This window comes from Vigna unguiculata, chromosome 3 (genome assembly GCF_037176805.1).
Source record: "Vigna unguiculata cultivar grain cowpea cultivar isolate G323 ecotype 2 chromosome 3, ASM3717680v1, whole genome shotgun sequence".
NCBI classification, from domain to species: Eukaryota; Viridiplantae; Streptophyta; class Magnoliopsida; order Fabales; family Fabaceae; genus Vigna; species Vigna unguiculata.
In genome coordinates this window covers 1874140-1896380 of record NC_140794.1, presented here as the reverse complement: position 1 = coordinate 1896380, position 22241 = coordinate 1874140, and the positions used below count along the sequence as shown (strand labels likewise).

At 33.7% G+C, this 22241-nt stretch overlaps 3 protein-coding genes across 3 annotated transcripts; 2 read left to right on the top strand and 1 right to left on the bottom strand.

Moving 5' to 3' along the window:
• Window positions 1–9119: 9119 nt before the first annotated feature.
• HXK1 (hexokinase 1) lies at window positions 9120–15366 on the top strand. The gene is made up of 9 exons (XM_028063707.2): window positions 9120–9550; window positions 10275–10425; window positions 10503–10685; window positions 11183–11257; window positions 11451–11606; window positions 11713–11811; window positions 11886–12016; window positions 14078–14159; window positions 14621–15366. Exons 1-9 carry the CDS (start codon window positions 9279–9281, stop codon window positions 14966–14968), a joined length of 1497 nt encoding a protein of 498 aa, XP_027919508.1. The 5' UTR covers window positions 9120–9278; the 3' UTR covers window positions 14969–15366.
• Window positions 15367–16403: 1037 nt separating this feature from the next.
• On the bottom strand, window positions 16404–17920 carry LOC114179824 (6-phosphogluconate dehydrogenase family protein). Its single transcript, XM_028066290.2, has one exon. It carries the CDS (start codon window positions 17894–17896, stop codon window positions 16886–16888), a length of 1011 nt encoding a protein of 336 aa, XP_027922091.1. The 5' UTR covers window positions 17897–17920; the 3' UTR covers window positions 16404–16885.
• A 497-nt stretch (window positions 17921–18417) lies between these two features.
• LOC114175674 (tRNA/rRNA methyltransferase (SpoU) family protein) lies at window positions 18418–21155 on the top strand. Its single transcript, XM_028060454.2, has 2 exons — window positions 18418–20265; window positions 20972–21155. Exons 1-2 carry the CDS (start codon window positions 18601–18603, stop codon window positions 21056–21058), a joined length of 1752 nt encoding a protein of 583 aa, XP_027916255.2. The 5' UTR covers window positions 18418–18600; the 3' UTR covers window positions 21059–21155.
• Window positions 21156–22241: the final 1086 nt, after the last annotated feature.

Sequence of the window (22241 nt, the reverse complement as noted above, 5' to 3'; positions counted from 1 at the left end):
TCCATATTTAAAAATTTTTAATCCAAGTTAATTCAAATTTAAACCGGGTCAGGTTAAAATCCATTTTGTGATTATGTTATAGATGGTTATATCTCAGTGAATCATTACCGTCATAGTAAGTTTGGTTGAATTTTATTTTCCCTTTAGTGTAAGGAACTTGAAGTCACATACATATTCAGTTTTTGGTTAAATAAAACATATAACTCAGATTCTATTTCAGCACAAATTTTAATGAGACAAACGCGCTTTCAAAGATTAAACACTATATATATTCTTTCTGTATAAAACAAGTATTGGCAAGGGGTTTCAACATGCATTATTTCCAAGCTGGAAACATTAATAATTCCTCACATACAATTTTGAATTTTAACTTTTTTTTTAAGCTAGAGTCTATAAATTTGATTTGTTGTAACTAAGCTTGTATTTCTCAAATTCGATTTCTTGGGGGTTGGGGCATGTGGAATGCAATTTTTATATTCAATATATCTCATGAAAACAGAATTAAATATCTATTTATAGTACACTTGGCAAAACCCTATAAATAGTAAATAGCTAAAAACAGAAGCTTTGGTCACCAGATTCCCCTTTTTCCTCCCATCACAAACTTTAACCTTTAGCCAAAAAGGTTAACATTATATGAATACAACATTTGCACATTTGAAAAAAAAAATCAATTTTTTTTTGTCTTCAATTTTATATGTACACAAAGAACTATAGTAGGTTAGGATTTTCCTCTTTACACCCATTAAAGATTATGAAAAGAAGGGCAAGTATGAGAAATGTTTGGTAGAAATTCGTTCATGTGAAATAAGTTTGGGTTTTTTTTTTTTTTTAAAGTTTAGTTAGATTAGTCAAAAAATAAGAAAGAGAGTTGATTAGTGATGAAGTAACTGAAAAGATTTTGAAAAAAGACATGCTAAGCAACTGGGTTTACAGAGCCAGCTCTGATCTTGGGATTCAGGAAAAAGAATATCTCATAATTCTCATCAACATGGGAAATGTATACCTCAAATAAAACTTCATCACCAAACCTTGCAATTAATTAATATAAGATCTATGTACTTCTTCATTCACCATTATTTGTGTCATCTTTTCTCTCTCAATAACCCTCATTTTCCTTCCTCACTTGGAAGTTTTGTTATCCAAGAAGATTGCATCTTGCCAAATCTATCAAAGAAAAGAGCAACACTTGGAATTAGAGACCCACACGCTTGTCATAACCCACGTGGGGACTCTTTTGCTGCACATGCTCATTACACATTGTTTGCATCACTCACAAGATTCATCATTTTTCTCAACTTTCTTAATTAGCCAAGTCATGATCGAAAAATCTCGAACATAACTAAAAAAAAAAAGATAGAAGTATAATATATTGGTTTAAGTTTAGATCTGAATTCAATTCTATTGAATCAATGTATAGAATAAACAATATTTCTCACTTTTGAATTTAATTTGCCCATGAAAACCTTAAATTTTACCTTGTATTTCATGTTTTTGACTTGTCATTAACCCTCTACTGTGTATTAACGTGCGTGCGCCTTTTCATTTCGTCCAATCAGCATTCCCCAGTTTGGTCACTGATTTTGATAATTTTGACTATGACCTGATTAATTAGAGGTGTTAATTAGTGATTAATTTATTATACCTTTGCCCCGAAGAAAAAGCCAGAAGCAGACAAAACCGTGGATTCCATGTAGCATTGCCGTGTGCAATGTATGGTGGTTTTTGCTTATAAGAGATTTGGGTGTTGTATAAAATCCATGTTACGGGATTAAGCGGATATTCCTCAACTTTTACGGGATAATTATTTTTTAATTAAGTTCTGTTGTTAACATAATTCGATCCCCACCCTACAAACTAATTAGTGGTCATGCAACTTGCAAATCAATGTTTTTCTGGGACCAAATGATCCATGATGCAGAAATATGCAATAAAGTTTAGAATTGTTCGAAGCTCACGTGGTCATTGTTTTTTAGTGGTGGTGCAGTCAAACGATAGAAAGAGTGAAGTGATCAGCATCCATTACAACAATGGAGCATTGCAAACATTATCTCTAAGGTTGTCTTTTAGTGTTGTCAAAGTAGATATATTTATGCAGGAAGCAGGGGGCATTTTCACAAGGGGTGTATACAAATTGAAGCGCAATACAAAATGGGAAATGATTATAGTTAGATATGGTTGGATTTTGGGGGGTTAATTTTTTTGCATTGATCTGTACTACACACATTATAATTAGCTGATATGGATTGCATGTTTGAATATGGAAATCAATCGTAAGAGTCATTAAAGAATCATTATTGCTGAATGAATGAATCCCATGAGACCATAAAAAAGTCATAATCACTTCCTCCACCAAAGTAAAGACACAAACCAGAGTCAAATCCCTTTATTGCCGGAACTCAATATATATTGTCCAATTTCATTTCACAAAGTAATACTTTATATGGTTAGAAAAGCTTTCGGAATGTTTTAAACCATGACAGTGTTAGAGAATAAGGTCAAATTTCGATTGCTGCAGAATTCTATATTTGTATTCATGAAAACTACATCAGGATAAGTTTATTTAATGATTAGTGTTGAGACTATAGCTTGAAAAGGAGTTCTGAATTACAAAGTGTTGTGGTTGCATGATGCTCTCACCAAGTTGTTTATCTGCAGTCCCCACTTGCATTAACTGCAAGTATGGCCACCACGCCCTGGAATCAACAATTGTATAACGTGATCCACTTCAATTTCAAACTAAAGCTTATAAAATTAGCACTTCACACCACCTGATTCAAGATAATTCGAGATATATACATCTCGTACGTAAAATTATAAAAAATTAAACTAGACATTAATAGATAATGTGAGGTAATCTGAGGGTATATTCACAATACATAACAATACGCCAAACTCTCTTTTCTTTCATGTGTAACATCCACTCATCAAATGATCAAGCTCAAGCTGGGTGGTTCATTTTCTTCTCTGTACTTTACTGATTAAACTATTGCTATAAATATTCAAAAGATATAAACATACAAGTGTGTGGATATGATCTTTAAACTTGAACCATTTTTTATCATACAATAATTTTTCCAACCTCAAATCTGTTAGAGTTTCTATAAGCCCGAAACTCTGACATCTGCTTCAGATCGCTCTGTTTTTCAGATCTCTTTTTCTAACAAGTGACCTTGTTAAAGAGCAAGTGTGAACTCGAAGTTTATATTTATTGGATTAGACAAACTGGAAAGTATATACGTTAAAAAATTAAAAATTTAATACCTTACATTTTGTTAGTCTATTGTAATATTAAAATCATTTGTGTAATTAATTTATTTAAAACTCTTTAGTACAAATCATTCAATATTTTACTAGCTTTGTATTTCCAACATTAATAGCTCTAGCTTATTTATTAGCATGTTGATATTTTAATATTCTATTTTCTAAACCTCTATTTCTTGAATTTAGGAAAATTTGTTCCAAATGAATAAAAGATGATGAAAAAGAAAAACTCCTACCTTTGAGGCTAAGAATGTCTTTCTCTTGTCAGTATTTTTTCCTCACGTAAGTAAAGTAAACCAAGAAAAAAAAAAGACGTAAATTGGCCCAAGACCAGACAATAAGAAATCAAATATGTTTTATTTGTGCACCCCAATCATTACTAAGTGCATCCCATACTAATGGAAAAGACTAAAATATTCTCTCTCATTGCCCTATGGTACATTATCATTGCGAATGCCTGTGCTGCAGAAGAAGATAGACAGAACAGCGTTGTAAAAAAAAAAAAGTCGTGCCAGAAAGTACTATATATGTTTCAGAAATTTTATTCCAAATATTCTATTTCAGAAAGTTTATTCTAAAATGTATTTGATTTGTTTGGAAAATCCTGTTCGAAAAATCTATTCCAAAAATTCCATTATGAAAATCATGCTCTAGAAATTCCAAAAAACTGATTTCAAAAGATTTTTAAAACATGTAAACCAAAAGTCACTTTTACAAAGACTAAAATGTCATTTTCAAATTTGTGAGTGTGACAAAAAAATTATGGGGGTGCAGGAAAAAAAAGCTGAAAACAAACTCGGACTAATTTTATATAAACAATATAATTTGTTGGGCCATTGTTTGTTACGATCTTATAGAGTGACAAAAATGTTAGCCTCCGGCATGTTATAACATTTTCGTGAAAAAAAAAATTAACTATGACATGTTTAAACCAAGTTCTCCCTATGATTTCTAAAAGAGGGAAATAAAATTAAAACTAAAATTTATTCACACAAACTAATTTATAGAAATCCTAAAAGGTGATATGTGATGTACCTGGTATTAGTTAAAAAAGCTTTAGATGCGTACCTTAGACCTTGAAGTTTTTTAGCCATTGTCAGAGATTCCTCGGAAATTTATCTTGAGATATTTTTGTTTTCATTTTCAAAGAAAAAAAAATGTTTGGTTGAATATTAGAAAATAACATATTTCTAGTTTTAAACTATATATATTTTTCGTATATTTCCCTCACGAGTGACAATTAAAATTTATCATAATTTCTATTTATCCTGATAAACCCAGTTACATACAGTAATTCGGAAAAGCTAAGCTAATAATATTTTATATAGTGTGCGTATTTGATTACATGTTAAAAAAATTGATGTTAAATCGATGTAAAATTAATTTTTTAATGCAAAATCATAATGCGTTTGATTTCAAAAATCAATTAAAAGACAAAAGAATTAAATTGAATGAGAAATAACTCATTTTTCTTCATAATTGATTCTGGTTGAATTAATTCTCCAACTTTAAATCAAACACATCCATAATTCAAGTCATCACATAAACTTATGTTTAAAGAGTTGTTGATGTAATGTTTCATTTTTTTTTTCACTATACGACAATAAGAGTCATCCTAAATAAAGCCATGAATGGTAGACGTGGATATCAGACAATGGTGATAAAGAACGTAAGAGAGATTAAAAATTAAAACAAATAAAAACCAAACAAAATTTTAAAATTTTCAAAAACTAAAAAAATGAAAATGGTTTTACCCTTGAGATAACATTATTATTGTTATTATTATTAATCACCGTATTTAATTTTAAAGTTTAGTTACAATTTTATCTTTGAAAATATTTTAGAAAATTTTAAAAATATATTTAAATTATTTTTAATTTTAATTTTTAAATAATATAAGACTATTAAACTTTGCGAAAGAATCTCCCTAATCAAAATCTATGGAGAAGAATCAATCCTCAAAAGTACAAAAATACCGTTGTTTCCAAGCTGTGAGAATCACGCTACTTGAATAAGAAGAACAACTACTAATATGAAAAAAAAGCATGTTTGTAATGTGTCTTCGAATACACATATGTAAGAAAATTATCATAACACATAATTTTATCATAGAACATCTGACATAGCTACGTCAAATAAACATGTTGCCTTGTCTATCCATTTCGGGCACAAAATTGGTGGTATTATTCGGTTCTCTTTATTGTTCTTTTCATGTTTAAACACGATATTTATTTTTACTTTTTTTTTCACGGATTGGTTCTATTAATTTTTCCGAAAGAGAAAAACTCAGCATAAAAAATAGTTTATATGTAAATCAATTTTAAGTTGTAAATGAATGAATATTTCTTTATCAACATAAAGTATTGGTGAGTAATTTGTTTGTTTTTGAGTATTAGTTGTGGTGTGATGTTATCATTGAATTAAGAAAACGTAATTGTGGTGAGAGGACACGTTGGGTATTTTATGTAATAAAATATCTAAGCACTAACATTGATGAGAATAGAATATCAGGTATTATAGCTTTTACGTACCAGCAAATTATGGCCTACGTCCTTGTCTAATTGAAAACGATACGTTTATTATGTCATCAAAATAATAACAATAAATTCAAATCTTTACTTAAAATAAAATATATATATATATATATATATATATATATATATTATGGAAGGAAGAGAAATTTCAGAAAACACAAGATGTTGAAAGGAATAGAATGTTGGTGTGGTTTATTTTGTACATGTAGTTAGAATTATTATTATTATTATTATTATTATTATTATTATTATTATACACATGAATGCTTAAAGAATATATCTTTTATTCTAGAAATAAATAAATAATGAAAGAATATTTGGCGTGAGATGTTGGATTGGAATGATTTGGTTACACTTCCAATCAAAACCTGATCGCACCCAACATGCCTACAACAAAACCAAACCGTAGATAACTACTAAACAACACCAATCTTTTCAATTACTATTTCTTTTTCTCCTGCACGCTTCGTCAATCATTATTGTCCTCTTCCGTTTTTGTGTCATTTCATTGTGAATGAACACAAAAACCATCACTCAAAGAGGGGTTAAAATAAGTGAAGATGAATTGTTGTGGTTGCATTTTGATGACAAATATTAAAAATGTTGTGGTTGAAGCGGTAGGGTGAAAGAGGAAAAAGAGAAGACATGTGATTTAAAAAGAGGTGAGGTGTGGTGTTTGGGTGTTTAAGGTAAAGGTGAAGAGAAGGTGTGGAAAGTACTGTGATGTTAGAGAACACTGAAATTTGCATTGTCTAGGATATGTTTATTTGCATTGTTTAGTTTTTTTTAAGCTAAATGAAGAGTCTTTTTATTTAGAGTTTTTAAGATGGTTTTGACTTGGTAAGTCATGTAAAAATATTTTGTGAGTAAATTGAATCGATTCATTTTTATTAATTTTTTTTTTGGTGTATGTCAAGTAGGCTTGTTTACAAAATAGTTGTTATATTTTAAAGAATAAAATTATCAAAAATTAATTTATTAAAATGTGTTTAAATATTGTAATTTATAAATTAAATCATTACAATTTAAAATTAAAAGAAATTTTATTAATGACTTAAAATTTAAAAATACATTTTTAAGTTTTTAATGTTAATAAAATGGTTGTGAGCTTGACATTAGGTCAAGTCTAGCCATCATAATTTTGTTATCAAATTGGACAACTTGTTGATTTTGTTATATATGAAGGCATAATTTTATCACAAGACACGTATCACTGAATGATAATTGAAAAAATAAAATAAAGAGAAAAATTTTTGATAAACAAAAGATTGACTTGTATGTCTTGAATTACACATCTACTTATCTTCATCTCAAGATCTCAAATGTTGATTTTCATATATAAATTTTATCTTATTCTTCAAGAAGATAATTTTATGAGTTTTTAAAACTAAAATTTGTTCACCTACATTGGGAGAACTTTAGTTAGGATTTTTATGTCCATTGGACTTAAGTTCCAAAAGCCTCACATCATACAATATCAAGTTTTAAAAGAGTTATTCAAATGTGTGATCTATTAACAAGTGTACTAAGTCTAGTGTAATACAATCAAATGAGTTGTTGTATCCACAAGAACTTAACAAGTAAACCGGTAATTGTTTAACTTGTGCACCACTTTTGACTTTTTCTTTTAACCGCCTTTAATGTTCAACACCACTTTCTTTTGACTCAACTATAAAAAGCTATATTCTAAATATTTTAAAATTGCCCTTTAACGCTTAATGGCAAATTTTTTGGACTCAGTTGCATTATCCTTTAATTCTTTTAATTCTCTTAATTTTTATAATCTGGTTTATTTTATAGTATAATATCTTCGTCTTTAAATCTAGTTGTTTGCATGTTTATATCTTTAAACTCAATTTATATTTTATTTCATTATTTCTATCTATTTATATTTATTTTAAATTTATATTTGAATATATATAGTGTATTCTAATACTTTGATCTTGTGGACCTAATATATTTTATATTCAAATCCCTTATCCATTGTGATTTGATTTATTTTAATCTCATTATCTTTTGGAATTAGTTCTTTGTAATGTTATCTTATATATTCTAACAGCTTTAACTTTTTGTACCTATTTTATCTCAGTCTAATACTGTCTTTTATGTTATATTTGTTTTAATTGACTTTTACAATATTGATTAATAATTACAAATATGTGGATGGTCAATCTCTATATATATAAAAAAAAAAACTTAATATATAAGTAACTTAAAAAAAATGGGGAACACAACTTTCCTCACTCCATGTAAGATTCAGTTCTGAATGTAAGTCATAATAATGAAGTTCACATGCAAAGTGGATATTAAGAGAAAGTAAAAAAAAAAATAAATAACACATATACTGAGTGAGACGATTTGTAATTCAAAATTTTGAAATATTATATATATATTTTATTTATTTACACATTTGTTAGGACACATGCAAAAAAGTGTCTCTTATCTGTCACTGCCTTCTTTTCTTTTGACATATTTACTTATTCATACCACCACTCATCTTCCTTTTTCTATGCAAATAAGAACCTTCCATTTCCATACTCTTAATCAAACTAAACTTAATATAAACCTATCCCTATATTACTCTTTCAAGCTTATGAATTACCAACAAGTGGTGATTTATAATTAGTGAAAGCAAAATTCTTGTCTAAGGAAACTTTGTCCCTCTTTGGCATTATTTAAAAATTATAATAAATGAACTTTTAAGATGGAAAAATATAAGCCAAATGATTTCATTCTTTATATATTTATGATGAAATTCAATAGTCATTTTTCATTTATTCTTTTGATCCCTATGTAAGCTCAGCGGTGAACCTATTAAATATATTTACCTTTTTGTTCTTTTTACTTCTTAATTTTATACATCTGTCCTCTACCAAATAATAGAGAAGTTGAATCTATCACTGGGTAAGCTCCAGAAAATGAAAGGTGCTTAGTTCTTGAAGAAAGTTGTTGTAAATTTCATTATATATATTAAATTTATAGAAATAAAAAAATTTCAACCAAATTTTTTTACAATCTTCTTATCCGGAAATTACTTATGTTAACCAATCAACTGGATTCCTACTCTTTTTTTTTTTTACCGAAAAAAATGAAGTTTTACATCAAATTTATAAGATTGAGGTCAGATTCGGTATTTCAACTCAACCCTAATGAAAAATTTATTGATTTGTTGGTTTAACCATTTTCTAAGCCTCCATTTGAAGCTCACAGAGAGATATCTACAATATTTTTTCAAATTTTAATTTTTTTTACTGTGTTTAACACTATTTGATGTATATGTATGTATATGTTGTGTTTCTGTCTGTCTGATTTCATTTCACCTCTCTTTCCTAACCCCCCAAGGCCACGCCACTGTCACTTTCCCACAATGTGCACCAATAACAACAATCTCTCACTTCCCCACTAAAATCTAATCTGGGTTTCATTCTTCAGAGGACAAAGTTTCGGACTTTGCGGGATTCGGCTTGTTCCACTGCTGTCATGGGCAAGGTCGCGGTGGGAGCTGCCGTTGTCTGCGCCGCCGCCGTTTGCGCCGCGGCGGCGCTGGTGGTGCGCCACCGCATGATTAGTTCCCGCAAGTGGAGTCGCGCCATGGCCATACTGAAAGAGTTCGAGGAAAAGAGTGGGACCCCACTTGCGAAGCTCAGACAAGTGGCTGATGCCATGGATGTTGAGATGCACGCAGGTCTGGCATCTGAAGGTGGTAGCAAGCTTAATATGTTGATCAGTTTCGTCGATAATCTCCCTACTGGGTTCGTGGATTTATCTATCTCTTTTCCTTTTTCCCATCTGTTAGCCTTTTTATACTAATATTAATAAAATATGTGATTTTTTTGTCTCTATTTTTTGTAAATAAAGTTTTTAGTAAAAAGAGTTCGAGACACTTGAGGATCAGGATGTCCCGGATTTGTTGTCTGTCTATTTGTCCTGCTCTCTGAAACGTTGATCTTGTTGTTTTATTTGACTTTTTAAATGGATTTTTGGTTAACCAATGTTTTTCCTTTTCCTTTTTTTTTTTGTTTTTTTCTGCGTGCTGTTTATTTTGCGTTCTGAATTTTGATACGGTGAACTGACAAATTTGGATCAGTCGTGTAGTAGTTCACTTCATTATATGCATTATCTCAATTATGATCGTATTGTGGTATTGGAATGTTAAGAGTAAAGATTACAGCTTTTTTGTTCGTTGTAAATCCGGGGTTTTTGAAACTCGAACGTGATTTGTCACGATGGTTCAAAATGATACTGCTTTTTAGCAGTTCAGAATTTACGTGATTAAATTGGAGGAGTTTACTAGCATATCATTCATGGTTCTGTGACCTTCTGGATTATAACGGTTTATCACTAAAGCGTTTGATTGTTTATATTGTGGTGTGAAGAATCTGCAGTCAAGATGTTGCTGAGAGAGAAATATGAACTAGTTATTCTTAAAGATTTCTTCTGTGTTAGTTCATTGATCACCATATCCATTACATACAGGGATGAGAAAGGACTCTATTATGCGCTGGATCTTGGTGGCACAAACTTCCGTGTCCTTCGTGTACATCTGGGTGGGAAAGACAAAGGTGTTATTGGCCAAGAGTTTGCAGAAGTTTCAATTCCTCCAAATTTGATGACTGGTTCTTCGGAGGTAAGTGTGTTATGGGAAAATCGATTAGACTATTAAGCCTTGCTACACTTTGACACATATTCATTATGTTGTTACAGGCATTATTTGATTTTATAGCCGCAGCTCTTGCCAAGTTTGTTGCTTCAGAACCAGAAGGTTTTCATCCTCCCCCCGGCAGACAAAGAGAACTGGGTTTTACATTCTCATTCCCAGTGAGGCAAACATCAATTTCATCTGGGACTCTAATTAAGTGGACTAAAGGTTTCAATATTCAAGATACGGTAATTCTTGTTGCCTTCATGTTATTCAAGAGGAGTGCTAGCAGTCCTAGCACACACTTTTTTACACCTACACCTACTATTGGTTAAAATATACAAGAAACTACAAAATCACAAATGAAGCTGATTAATTATATTTGAAATGAGAGCCACAAAATTTTTTGATCTCATAAATTCAACCAATAGTAGAGAGTGTGTTATAAAACGTAATGTTAGCATTTTTCAATATTCAATTTTACTTGTGCGGACACTATTTTCTTCCTGTCACTCGACTTCATTACACTGGGACGTATAGTCCAGAAATTTGAACGAGTCACTCTCTTGTTGTATTAAGTTTTGCAAGTCTCCAGATATTGCAATAGTACAATCATGATTTGCCTCATTATAATTCAAAACTGCATCCTAGTAATAGGATCTTTCATTTTTTTTAGAGAGTGAATTTCTTGTTGATTCTCTGATCTCTTACTGAGCATGGATACTCCTTCATTGTTTGTTTGTAGGTTGGTGAAGATGTGGTGGGAGAGTTAACCAAGTCCATGGAAAAAATTGGGCTGGATATGCGGATTGCTGCTCTAGTCAGTCTCCCTCTTCTCTCTTTTTTTCTTTATATTTTATGGCTAGGATTTGAGCATCAGATTTCCAATATGTGTGTGACTGAGTTTTTTGAGTTATAAGAGTTTATTATGTCAGTTTTATTTTATTTTAAGTCGTTCTTGGTGGTTTAGTATATAAACTGGAAATGAAACTTAACTTGCTGATTTGATGTAGGTTAATGATACCATTGGAACATTAGCTGGAGGCAGATTCTACAATCAGGATGTAATTGCTGCTGTGATTCTTGGTACTGGGACAAATGCAGCATATGTAGAACGTGCACATGCTATTCCGAAATGGCACGGCCTTATACCAAAATCTGGAGATATGGTATGTAGGTTATAATGTGTGAGATTTAATTTCTTGTGAAAGAGTTGTCTTTACCGTGTTACTATCTGGTGCCGAAGCATGCTCTGATTATTTCTAAATGTTATAGGTTATAAACATGGAGTGGGGTAATTTCCGATCATCAAATCTTTCTCTTACAGAATATGATCTGGCTCTTGATGCTGAGAGTTTAAACCCTGGAGAACAGGTAATAATCATCTATGGTGTACATTTGTTTAATTAACTAAGGCAACTCTAACATTATCCCACTGTTGTTCACAGATTTTTGAGAAATTGATTTCTGGCATGTATTTGGGGGAGATTATTAGGAGAGCTTTGTTGAAGATGGCCGAAGAAGCTGACTTTTTTGGAGATACTGTTCCACCCAAATTGAAAGTTCCTTTCATACTTAGGTATGCTAATTCATACTGGCAAACGTAGTTGTTAATACTGCACTGGTGTAGAAGTGGCCAGTGGCTGCTATTTGACATTTTGGGTTGTGGTAGTCATGACTGTGAATAGGAATCATCGTCTCTCTCTATTTTTGATAGAGAGAGATACAGAGAGACCCACCCTTTTTTCTGTCACAAGAAGTTCAAAATGAATATGAGATCAAACAGCAATGCTGGTAAAGTGCAGCTCTGTTTCCAGAAAATCTGCTGCACTGGTCAGTTCTGGTGTTCTTTCCAACTTTCCAGTGAAACCTTATCTTGTTCTTTCCTTCTGCTCTGTACTCTCTCCTATGGAGCTCTCTGTGTTCTGTATAACAGACCAACATAGGTCCTTCATTTCACTGCTCTGTCCCTTCTTTTCCCTGGTCTTCTTAGGGCTGTTTGGTTAACATGATAGGATATGGAATGATAGGATAAGAGTGTGTGAATTACGTAATAAGAACTTAGGCTTATGTTTAAGTTATTTTGATAACCAAAGAGAAAAAGTAAGGTTAAAATGTTTTCATATTAGTGAGTTATTTTGAAGAGATTCTTGGAACAAACAAATATTAGCTTATGGACAAACCATGATATGAATCCGGTAAACTCTTTCCTATCCTGTCTTTGGTAGACACAGAATAACAACTAAATAGTACTATATTATTCTATCATGTGTAATGGCATGTGATGCAAGTCGTAGTAAATGGCAAAATTACCTTTGTGACCCAATTGCAAATCACTTTTTGTAAGTTCATTTTGACAGTTTTATGTCAATTTTTCTATTATTTAAATTATAAAAAATATTAAAGTAACAATATAATTACATAATTTTAATAAACTTATTTAACTCTATAAATATATAACTTTAATATGGATGCATTGAATTTTAGAACTATTATTTCTAAATCTTGTATTGAACTCAATTAAATTTTAAATTGTATATAAATTATGTAAAGTATAAAATTAGTTTTAACTAAAAGAGTGTAACACGTAATGTACATGTTTTATATGCTTAAAAAATTCATTCCCATTTTAAAATAACATGGAGAATGTGGATATGATGATAACTAGATTCGTGAGCTGCCACTGATAAAAAGGAGCACAAGTGATGCAGTGAGAGTGCAAATGAAACACAGTAAGGGGACAGATGGGCGGAGAGAACTTAAGTGGAAAATATTTTAATCTTATCCTGTTAGCTTCCAACATAGCATTCATCACAAGATAAAATTCAACTGATGAAAAAGATAGGATAGGATAAGGTGATAAGGTTGTCTTATCGGATCCAATTGGCTCACAAAACAATGGATTAAGATAGCAGGATATAATTTCTTATTTTATCATAACTTCCTTACCATGATCACCAATCTATCCCTTATTTGTAATGAGTTTTGTCTCCATCACTGTTCTGTCTCTTTTTTGTTCTTTGATTACGGTGCTATTGACTTGTGTGTTTGGCTTATATATTTTTTTAATGTTTAAGGATTGATGTATGAATTATATAACTTTATTCATAAACCGAGAAAATTAAGGTGTTTGCTCTGTTTAAACTTTTTGTGTGGACCACTTCAGTTTCATCATGTATTTAACTTTTGACAAAGTGTTGTTCCCCCCTTTTCTATTTAAATCTTATTTCTCAAGGTTGCTTGATAGTTGCTCTGTTGTTAATTGATGGCCAAGGTCATCACATGAACTAACTTGTGCATCAATTTTTTTTTTGGAACTTGTAAATGAAGACAAGATTTATTACCATTTCTTTATGCCGTGTAAATGGGGAAATGGTAATATTATTCTCTATGTATAAGCTTAAGATAGAAGGACAAGTAAGAATTATTTTTGTGGCATTATTGGTTTGGTATTACATTTTTATCCGAAAGTGTAAAAATTGTATTCATACCAATCAATCTTAATAAATTGTATTCACTTCTCATTTTGGCTTTTATTCCACAGTGTGCACTGTTTATGCTACCCGTGCTCTTGTTGAATTGTATAACTCTTCATTGCAACATATACTCACTTTTAGAGTTTTGACATCATTTTTATTAGGACGCCTGACATGGCAGCTATGCACCACGACACTACTCCTGATCTGAAAGTGGTTGGAAACAAATTAAAGGATACATTAGAGGTATGCATGATCTGCTGCGATTTTGAAATATTTCTATCTGTGGGGTTATATATTCTTTTATATATGAGTTATGGTTATTTGAGAGATTGTGGTTCCATATGGTTATATGTCATCAGTCTTACACATATAAGGCATTTGACACCACTTTTACACAAAAACCTTAAGACAATGGTGTTATGGGCCTTTATTCTTATATAGTGTTTAATTTTGTCTTTTCTATCAAATGTGGGACTTTGACTCTTTTTAACTCACACTTAGACTATTTCCAACACTATCATGTCTCACATCATTCTATAAATTGCATTTTCATGAATTGGATGTGGGGGGCCAGAAACTATGACACGATAACATAAACTAAACTACCTATTCTTTGTGACCTGTCTTTTAAAGTAAAAGCATTGTGATTATGTTTAGTTTAGGACAATAAAAGTTGGTGCTTCTAATGCCCTTCATTCTGTCAGATCTCGAACACTTCCCTAAAAATGAGGAAGATTGTTGTGGAACTATGTGACATTGTTGCTACTCGCGGGGCTCGGCTTGCTGCTGCTGGTATTTTGGGCATCCTGAAGAAACTAGGAAGAGACACAGTTAAGGTTGGGGAGAAGCAAAAGTCAGTGATAGCATTGGATGGAGGATTGTATGAACACTACACTAAGTTCAGAGAATGCCTGGAGAGTACACTGAAGGAATTGCTGGGAGAGGAGGCTGCTGAGACCATTGTCATTGAGCATGCTAATGATGGCTCCGGCATTGGTGCAGCCCTTCTAGCAGCTTCTCACTCCCAATATTTGGGAGTGGAGGAGTCTTAAATTATTGCTGAGGGAATGTAATACTAGTTTCATTTTTTTTGCTTAGGTAATAGATCAACACATTGAAGCAATGATGCCTTGGTTATTGGTCCTGCAGATCATGTCCACCGGGAGAGGTATCTCTTCTTACTGGGGCATTCATTATTTTGGTTCCGGGTTTGTTTCTCCTTCGTTAAGGAATAATGTCAAAGATATAAACTTAATCATGAGTGACTAGTCACCTTTTGCGGAATGTAGCCAACCGGAATAAAGCAGGACTTGATGCATTCAAAAGCCTAAGTGCTTTTTTATTCAAACCTTTTCTGAGTTATCAGTGAAGACTCGGGAGTTGTTGCTGTTGCTGTTATTATTATTGTATTGTTTTATTATCTTGTATGAAACACGCCCAAGTTTTTCAATTTTTTGTCAGTGATTTACCTCCGCTAGAGAATCTTGGATTTGTTTTTTGCTTTTTCTTGTTCATGAGAAAAGTAAACATGTTTTTATCATAGCTTTTTGTGAAAATACATAAATATCAGACTTCAAACTCAATTTGGAAAATTTCTACTAAGCAAGCCAAGTATGTATCAATTTGGTATATACAATGGTTGACATGACAATGGCAATTTTAATGTCGCCGCATGTATTTATTGAAAAAGAAAATGTGGCCTCTGAAAACACGTTTGAAGGAAAAAATTGAGGTTAGAGTACATTGAAACAAATTTTGCTGGTCTTTGTTGTGCTGTCGGTAGAGTTGTTGATGGTGGAGTTTGTGGGCAATGTTAACAGCGTGGGATTGGAAACATAGGTACGTAATTTTGTATTCATTTTTTCAAGAAATGAGGCTTTTTGATGGATGGAGAGACATTATAATAGTAATAATAATATTATTTGTTATGAAGGTTCATAAATTTTGGATTCAAGGTTTTTTTTTTTTCGTGACGTATGTATAAGTATTAGATTAGATTTAATACGTCTCGATTAATTACGAGTACACGTATTATTTGACTTTTTTTAACGGGTAAGGATGAATGAGTATACAGCTAACCAGTGTTTGTATATGTTCCGTCATTTTGATATTTATATAACTTTTTCATCATATATATATAGACTACATTTTTTATAAATATAAGTTCATTATTATAATAGTTAAATCATTTAAAATAACGAACTTAAAATTATAAATTTAACTAAACTTTTAACTTTTATTTTTTAACGTCTGAATTAAAATCGGTAACGGTAAGAGCATACGCGTCTGTCTTCTATAAAATTCAACTAACGATATTGGTGCTTGTCTCAATTTAACTCCAATTATGAAATCAAGACAAATACTTTGGGTGGCCAATTTTGGTTTGTCATCTTTCTGTATTATTATCGCACATTTTACTATGATGCAACATAAGCCAATCTTACCTAGCTGTCCTCATCAAAATTTCCTTTCGTCGAGGAGAGTAAATAGATAGAAGAAAAGCTTTCATAAGTAAGCAACATTCACAGGTCCAAGACCAATCCAAACATCACAGCAAAACAATAGTATAAAACCTACTCTACAGCAAACATCAACCTTGTTTTTGCGAGGCCCAACTACAAACCTCGTAATCGGTATTGTTTTTTCATGCCATCGACTAGGAAACCTGGAATAAAGCGAAATGCCATTGCTGCCACCTTCTATGCATTCTGGAAGTTACATTTCCATGATGTGAAAACTTCACTGAAAATAGGATAATTAGTTTATAAGTAACTGATACAACGGTGTTATAACTCTTGAGATAAAGAGGTAGAACACATTTTCATGAGCATCATACATAAATCCCCAACATTGTTGATACCAAAGAATTCTTCAAAGAAACAAAAGGGTAACTTAATCAGCAAACTTTATTATGCCACAGGGTTGTGTGAGACAACAGAGTGCAGAGGGCAATGCGTTGTTTTGAGATTTCAGGAATCGGAGGGAGGAAGAGAGACATTGTTGAGTCGCTCGAGTACCAAAATCAGAGCCTGAGTACCCAAATTTCCTTCACCATGAGCCTTAAGCGACAAATAAAGCTGTTGAGCAAGAGCCAAACCAGGCAAAGCAATCCCCATATTCTGACACTCCTTCAGACAAATCCCCAAATCTTTAACAAAGTGGTTCACGAAAAACCCCGCTTCAAAATCCCTCTTTAAGATCCTCTTTCCGTACAAGTCCAGCGACTTCGAACCGGCCGCGCCGGTGGAAATCGCCTCCAGGAACAACCCTACATCCAACCCTGCCTTGTGTGCGTACACCATGCCCTCCACCAGCCCCACCATCGTCGACGCTATCGTCACCTGATTCGCCAATTTCGCGAATTGCCCCTTCCCACTCCCTCCCATGTAGTTCACTTTCCCCATCACTGAAAACAAGGGTTCCAGATTCTTCACTGTCGATTCCTCCCCACCGGCGAAAATCGCCAGGGTTCCGTTCTTCGCGCCGCGGTCTCCGCCGGAGACGGGGGCGTCGACGGAGTGGCAGCCTTTGGCCACGGCTGCCTCCGCAATTTCGGCGGCGAGGGAGGGCTCCGAGGTGGTCATGTCAACGAGGACACCGCCCGGGCGGAGGGCGGCGAGCGCGCCGGAGGTTGGGTGGAGGAGGACGGAGCGCACGTCGGAGGGGTAGCCGACGATGGAGAATACGACGTCGGAGCGGGCGGCGACGGCGTGGGGGGAAGCAGCGAAGTGGGCCCCGAGGTCGACGAGAGGTTGGGCCTTGGAAGCAGTGCGGTTGAAGACGGTGAGGGTGTAGCCGGCCCGGATGAGGTGGGCGCACATGGACTGGCCCATGACGCCCGTGCCGATCCAGCCCACACGCGTGTTTGATGGGCTTATGGGCTCGGCGGCGGCCATCGAGTGTCGGACGGTGGAAGAGTGGTAGTGGCGGATAAGACAGTGGAGGGAGCGGGGATTTAGCAGGGGAGAGGGGAGTGGCATGTCTGTTCTTTTGCCAGCCACATATATTCTTCAATTTAAGGTGAACTTGGTTCGAGTTTGACTCACCAAGTGAAAAGTATTATTTTTTAATTAAAGTTGCGGATTCTTTTCATATTTTATTTACAATATTTCTAGGAGGTAAGAAATACTAATTTTATTGTTTTTCTATCCTTAATGAGCTAAGAAAAAAAATTAAATATAAAGAGTGATGTTATTTAAAGTTCAAATAATAATTTTCAAAAGAAAAATAAACTTTTTATTTATACATTATGGTGTAATTTTGGATTCACCACCTTAAATATTTAAATTTCAATGTTTTGTTCTTGTAAATTATAAAATCAGTATATTTTTCATATTCACATAAGATTTCATTATTAATTTACATTTTTGTGATTATTTTAAAAATATTTATTAATCAATAAAAAGGTCCAATAAGAACATTAAAGATTAAACGGTGTCGTTTAATTGCCCCTACGAACAATTATAAATCGTCTCTTGTAGTCTCTGTCTGCCCTAATTTCGCTTACACATCAAAGTAAGGAAACAAAGATAAGGCATTTTCATTTCGAAAACTTCACTGTACTTTTACTTTAATCCAGTTCTCACATGGTTGCTCCTTCCTCAATCCTTTATATCAATACTTGAGATTCTTTTCTGGGTTTTCACTTTGACGAGTTCGTAGTTATTCTAGTGCTACTACCTCAATGTACACCAACATCTCCAAAGTCCAGGCATTTCCTTTTGCCGCTAAAATCTCTTCGCAACCCAAATGCTTCACTTCACCCAACGCCTTAAGGTCTCTATCTTTACCGCTTGCTTATCATCAAAACCACATCTTAATGATCCCCACTTCACATAAATTTGGAACCTCGGAAGTGTGGAAGTCAGCAAATCCGTACGGCTTTATGCTACAAATTGCTAGAAGATATTATAGGTCAAGAAGTGGCGAAAAACAACTTCCTTGGTTAGAAGTGGCTAATGAGGTTCAGGGAGAAGGTAAGGTGGTGGAGAAAGCAAAGATGACTAGGATTAGTGGCTCTATTCAGGAGGGTTCAGCAAAGAAGGTGAGTGGTAAGTCCTCTTGGGAACAATCCATTAAAAGGTTAGATAAAAGCCATAAAACAACAATTCCAGAAATTAAGCCGAGATCAGCAACAGCTGCAACATTTTCTATGAAAGGCGGTGCATCGACAGCTGCTAGTAAGGAAAGGAAGAGTGGATTGGTTGAGAAGGCTGGAGAGCACAGGAGTGATTATGGCAAAAGGTATGTGAAGTATGATGATAGTGACGAGGAAGAAGTTGATGATGAAATGGGGGAGGAGATTGAGGATCAAAGGTGGGATAACATAAAGAATAGGTTCAAGGGGACGGTGGGGGCAAAGGTTGGAATGGAGAGACCCGAGTTTCGAAGATGGAATAAGCAGGAGAACTGGGGTAGAAAGACATGGAAAGAGGCCTCTGAATCTACTGTGCCTAAGATTGTTGGTGAAGGGATTTATGGGGTTGGTCCAGTTTTGGCTGCATTGTCAGCTGATCGAAGGGAATTCTATGCATTGTATGTTCAAGAAGGATTGGATTTGAGTAGCAATAATAGGAAGAAGAAGGACAAGAAAGGCTTTGAAAGAGTTCTAAAGATTGCTGAGAAGCTAGATTTGAGTGTAAAAGAAGCATCAAAACATGATCTGAATATGGTGGTTGATAACCGTCCTCATCAGGGTTTGGTTTTAGATGCTTCACCACTAGAGATGGTGAAAATAAAGGAACTGGACCCTGTTTCTGTTGATGAAGGGAAGGGTTCCCTTTGGATAGCCTTGGATGAGGTTACTGATCCACAGAATTTAGGGGCAATAATTAGGTCTTCATACTATTTTGGAGCTTCTGGGGTAGTGTTATGTGCCAAGAATTCAGCCCCATTGAGTGGTGTTGTGAGCAAAGCAAGTGCAGGCTCTCTTGAGTTAATGGAACTTAGATATTGCAAGAATATGATGCAATTCTTGGTGTCTTCAGCTGAAAATGGTTGGCGGGTTCTTGGGGGCTCTGTCTCCTCCAAAGCTATTTCTTTGGATGAGGTTGTACCAGGTCCGCCTACTATTCTTGTTTTGGGCAGCGAGGGCACTGGTTTGAGACCATTGGTGGAGAGATCATGCACTCAGTTAGTTAGGATTCCTGGGAACATTCCTCTCGACCCAAATACTAGTGAATTGGATGGTGAAAGTAATGATTTGAATGCTCAGAGCTCTGGTAGAGAGTTTCTATCATTTTTGGCCGTGGAAAGCTTAAATGTTAGTGTTGCAGCAGGTGTACTTGTTCACCATTTAATCGGGAAGAAGTTAGTGGATTCATTACCAGAGGTCAATAAACAGATTGACGTGTCTGAGTGAGACTGCATTGCCTCAATTTATTTAGTTCTATCTTACTTATTGTTTGCCGATGGATCACAGCTTTTACTTCTTTGAATACAGTGTAATTCCTCCTTCTTCATTACTTGATTATGTATTCATAATACAATCATGTAAGAAAGTTGATCTGTCCTGCCGTGGAGTCGGCTCACAAATTTTGACTGCAATATAACTTGAAGGCTAAATATACTTTACATAATTATTCAAATGAAGGAAAATTGATCAATTAAATAAAAAAGTTGAGGCTTCTGCTGCTTATCACATCGAAGTTGTATTAGTTTATAGTTTTGTGTTATTTTTAACTTGAATTGTATTGTTTTGAATTTCAGATGTGATTTTTTCATTATAAATCAAATTTGAAACAATTGAAAATTATGATTTATTTTTATTGTGGCTGTGTTTCTGTGTTGAAGTTTATGAGGTGGCTGTTTCTTTGTCCTGAATTTTGCACATTGTCTCTATATAACATGAAATCCGTGGCCTGCTTATACTCTTAACTTTAGCTGAATCCCTATGACTCCATGACAAGTGACACCATCTAACGGAGTATAATTACTTTTACATGCTCATATTGCTTTTTCTTTCTGGTTCTTGTTGAAGTTCTAAAGGACTTTTGGGTTAAACGTGTTATTACTTTCTGCCTTGTTTGCAAAATGTATCTTACCCATTCCTACAGAGTAAAGTTTCAGGCTCAACAACACCCACTGTTAGGCTACTGAGATCTTTTCAAACTGAAATTATCAAGAACAGAAATCGAGAATAGGAAGCAAATAGTTTTTCTGTATTAAAATTAGTAAATGACTGTCCTCAAGAGCAAATCCCTTTCTGAACCAAACACGACTTCTCAAGGACCAACTCAACAAATGTCTGACAAACTTCTATTATAACTCTTTGTCTTGGGCTTTAGTTACAGACTGGGCACCCTAACCCACACCTACAGTTCTTTACTGCTTCTAGTGGTTTCTGAGGTCAGTTCGTCCAGGATTAGAGCCACATGACATCAAGATCTTGTGTTGGCATATGTTAGGACTGTTGGAAAGGGGTAGTTAATTAGCATAGGTAGAACATTTCTAGGTAAAGGGAGTTACTGGAGGGAAAGGAATTGTTTCATATTTGTTATCGTTTGTAAATTGAGAATTATCTCTTTGGGATATGAGGGATCGTTGTGAAGTGGAAACCTTTGAAAGAGTGATCTCTCTCCTTTGTTCTGTTGTGTTGCAATCATTCAAGAAATACTATCTTTTCTTTGCTCTACTTTCAGTTCCAGGTTGCGAACGGTCTCATTAGTGAATGGCTAGGTTCTGAATATGATGAGTGGTAACTGTTGCCATGCAGTTGCAGTTCCAGCAGATTGAACTTTATGATACACACTAGCCTTGGATCTTAAGGTTCTCCACTTTATGATAACTGTTGCTTTGTATTTTTATATACACCGTATTTTAATATTCCCATGTATTTTAGATATTTGCATTTTGGCAACCAAGAATTAATTTATTCATTTCATACTCACTCGCAAGATTTGTATTACCAGAAGCAGTATCACAATCCTCTTTTTCAGTGTTATATTTAAGAAATTTTATTATTTGTAAATAATAGATGCTTCTATTCTGGAAAGACAGTATATAACATATAGGCATAATATCACAATATAACTGGAGCATTACAATTTTCATTCGTGACCGTTATCATGCAAACATCTTCTTCATGTCTTGAACAAGGTACGACATGCCTTAGTTTACACTAAATAAATGTTAGAATATACAAAAGTATCTTATCATATCCCATCACATTTTAAATTATCTTTTGGTTTAATTTCTCTGTTCATCTTTATCCCTTATGAATAGTTATCATCTTTCTTTATCTTAGTATGATTTCCCCCTGATATTTAGTTAGATTAATATACATTAGAGTTAGTATTATAAATTTTATGAATATATAAAAAATAT

Coding starts and splice junctions, on each gene's coding strand:
- HXK1 (XM_028063707.2), top strand. CDS start 9,279: ATGGGCAAGGTCGCGGTGGGAGCTGCCGTTGTCTGCGCCGCCGCCGTT. Junction 10,426..10,502: donor TGATGACTGGTTCTTCGGAG/GTAAGTGTGTTA, acceptor ATGTTGTTACAG/GCATTATTTGATTTTATAGC. Junction 10,686..11,182: donor GTTTCAATATTCAAGATACG/GTAATTCTTGTT, acceptor GTTTGTTTGTAG/GTTGGTGAAGATGTGGTGGG.
- LOC114175674 (XM_028060454.2), top strand. CDS start 18,601: ATGTACACCAACATCTCCAAAGTCCAGGCATTTCCTTTTGCCGCTAAA. Junction 20,266..20,971: donor AGGTCAATAAACAGATTGAC/GTGTCTGAGTGA, acceptor CCATTCCTACAG/AGTAAAGTTTCAGGCTCAAC.
- LOC114179824 (XM_028066290.2), bottom strand. CDS start 17,896: ATGCCACTCCCCTCTCCCCTGCTAAATCCCCGCTCCCTCCACTGTCTT.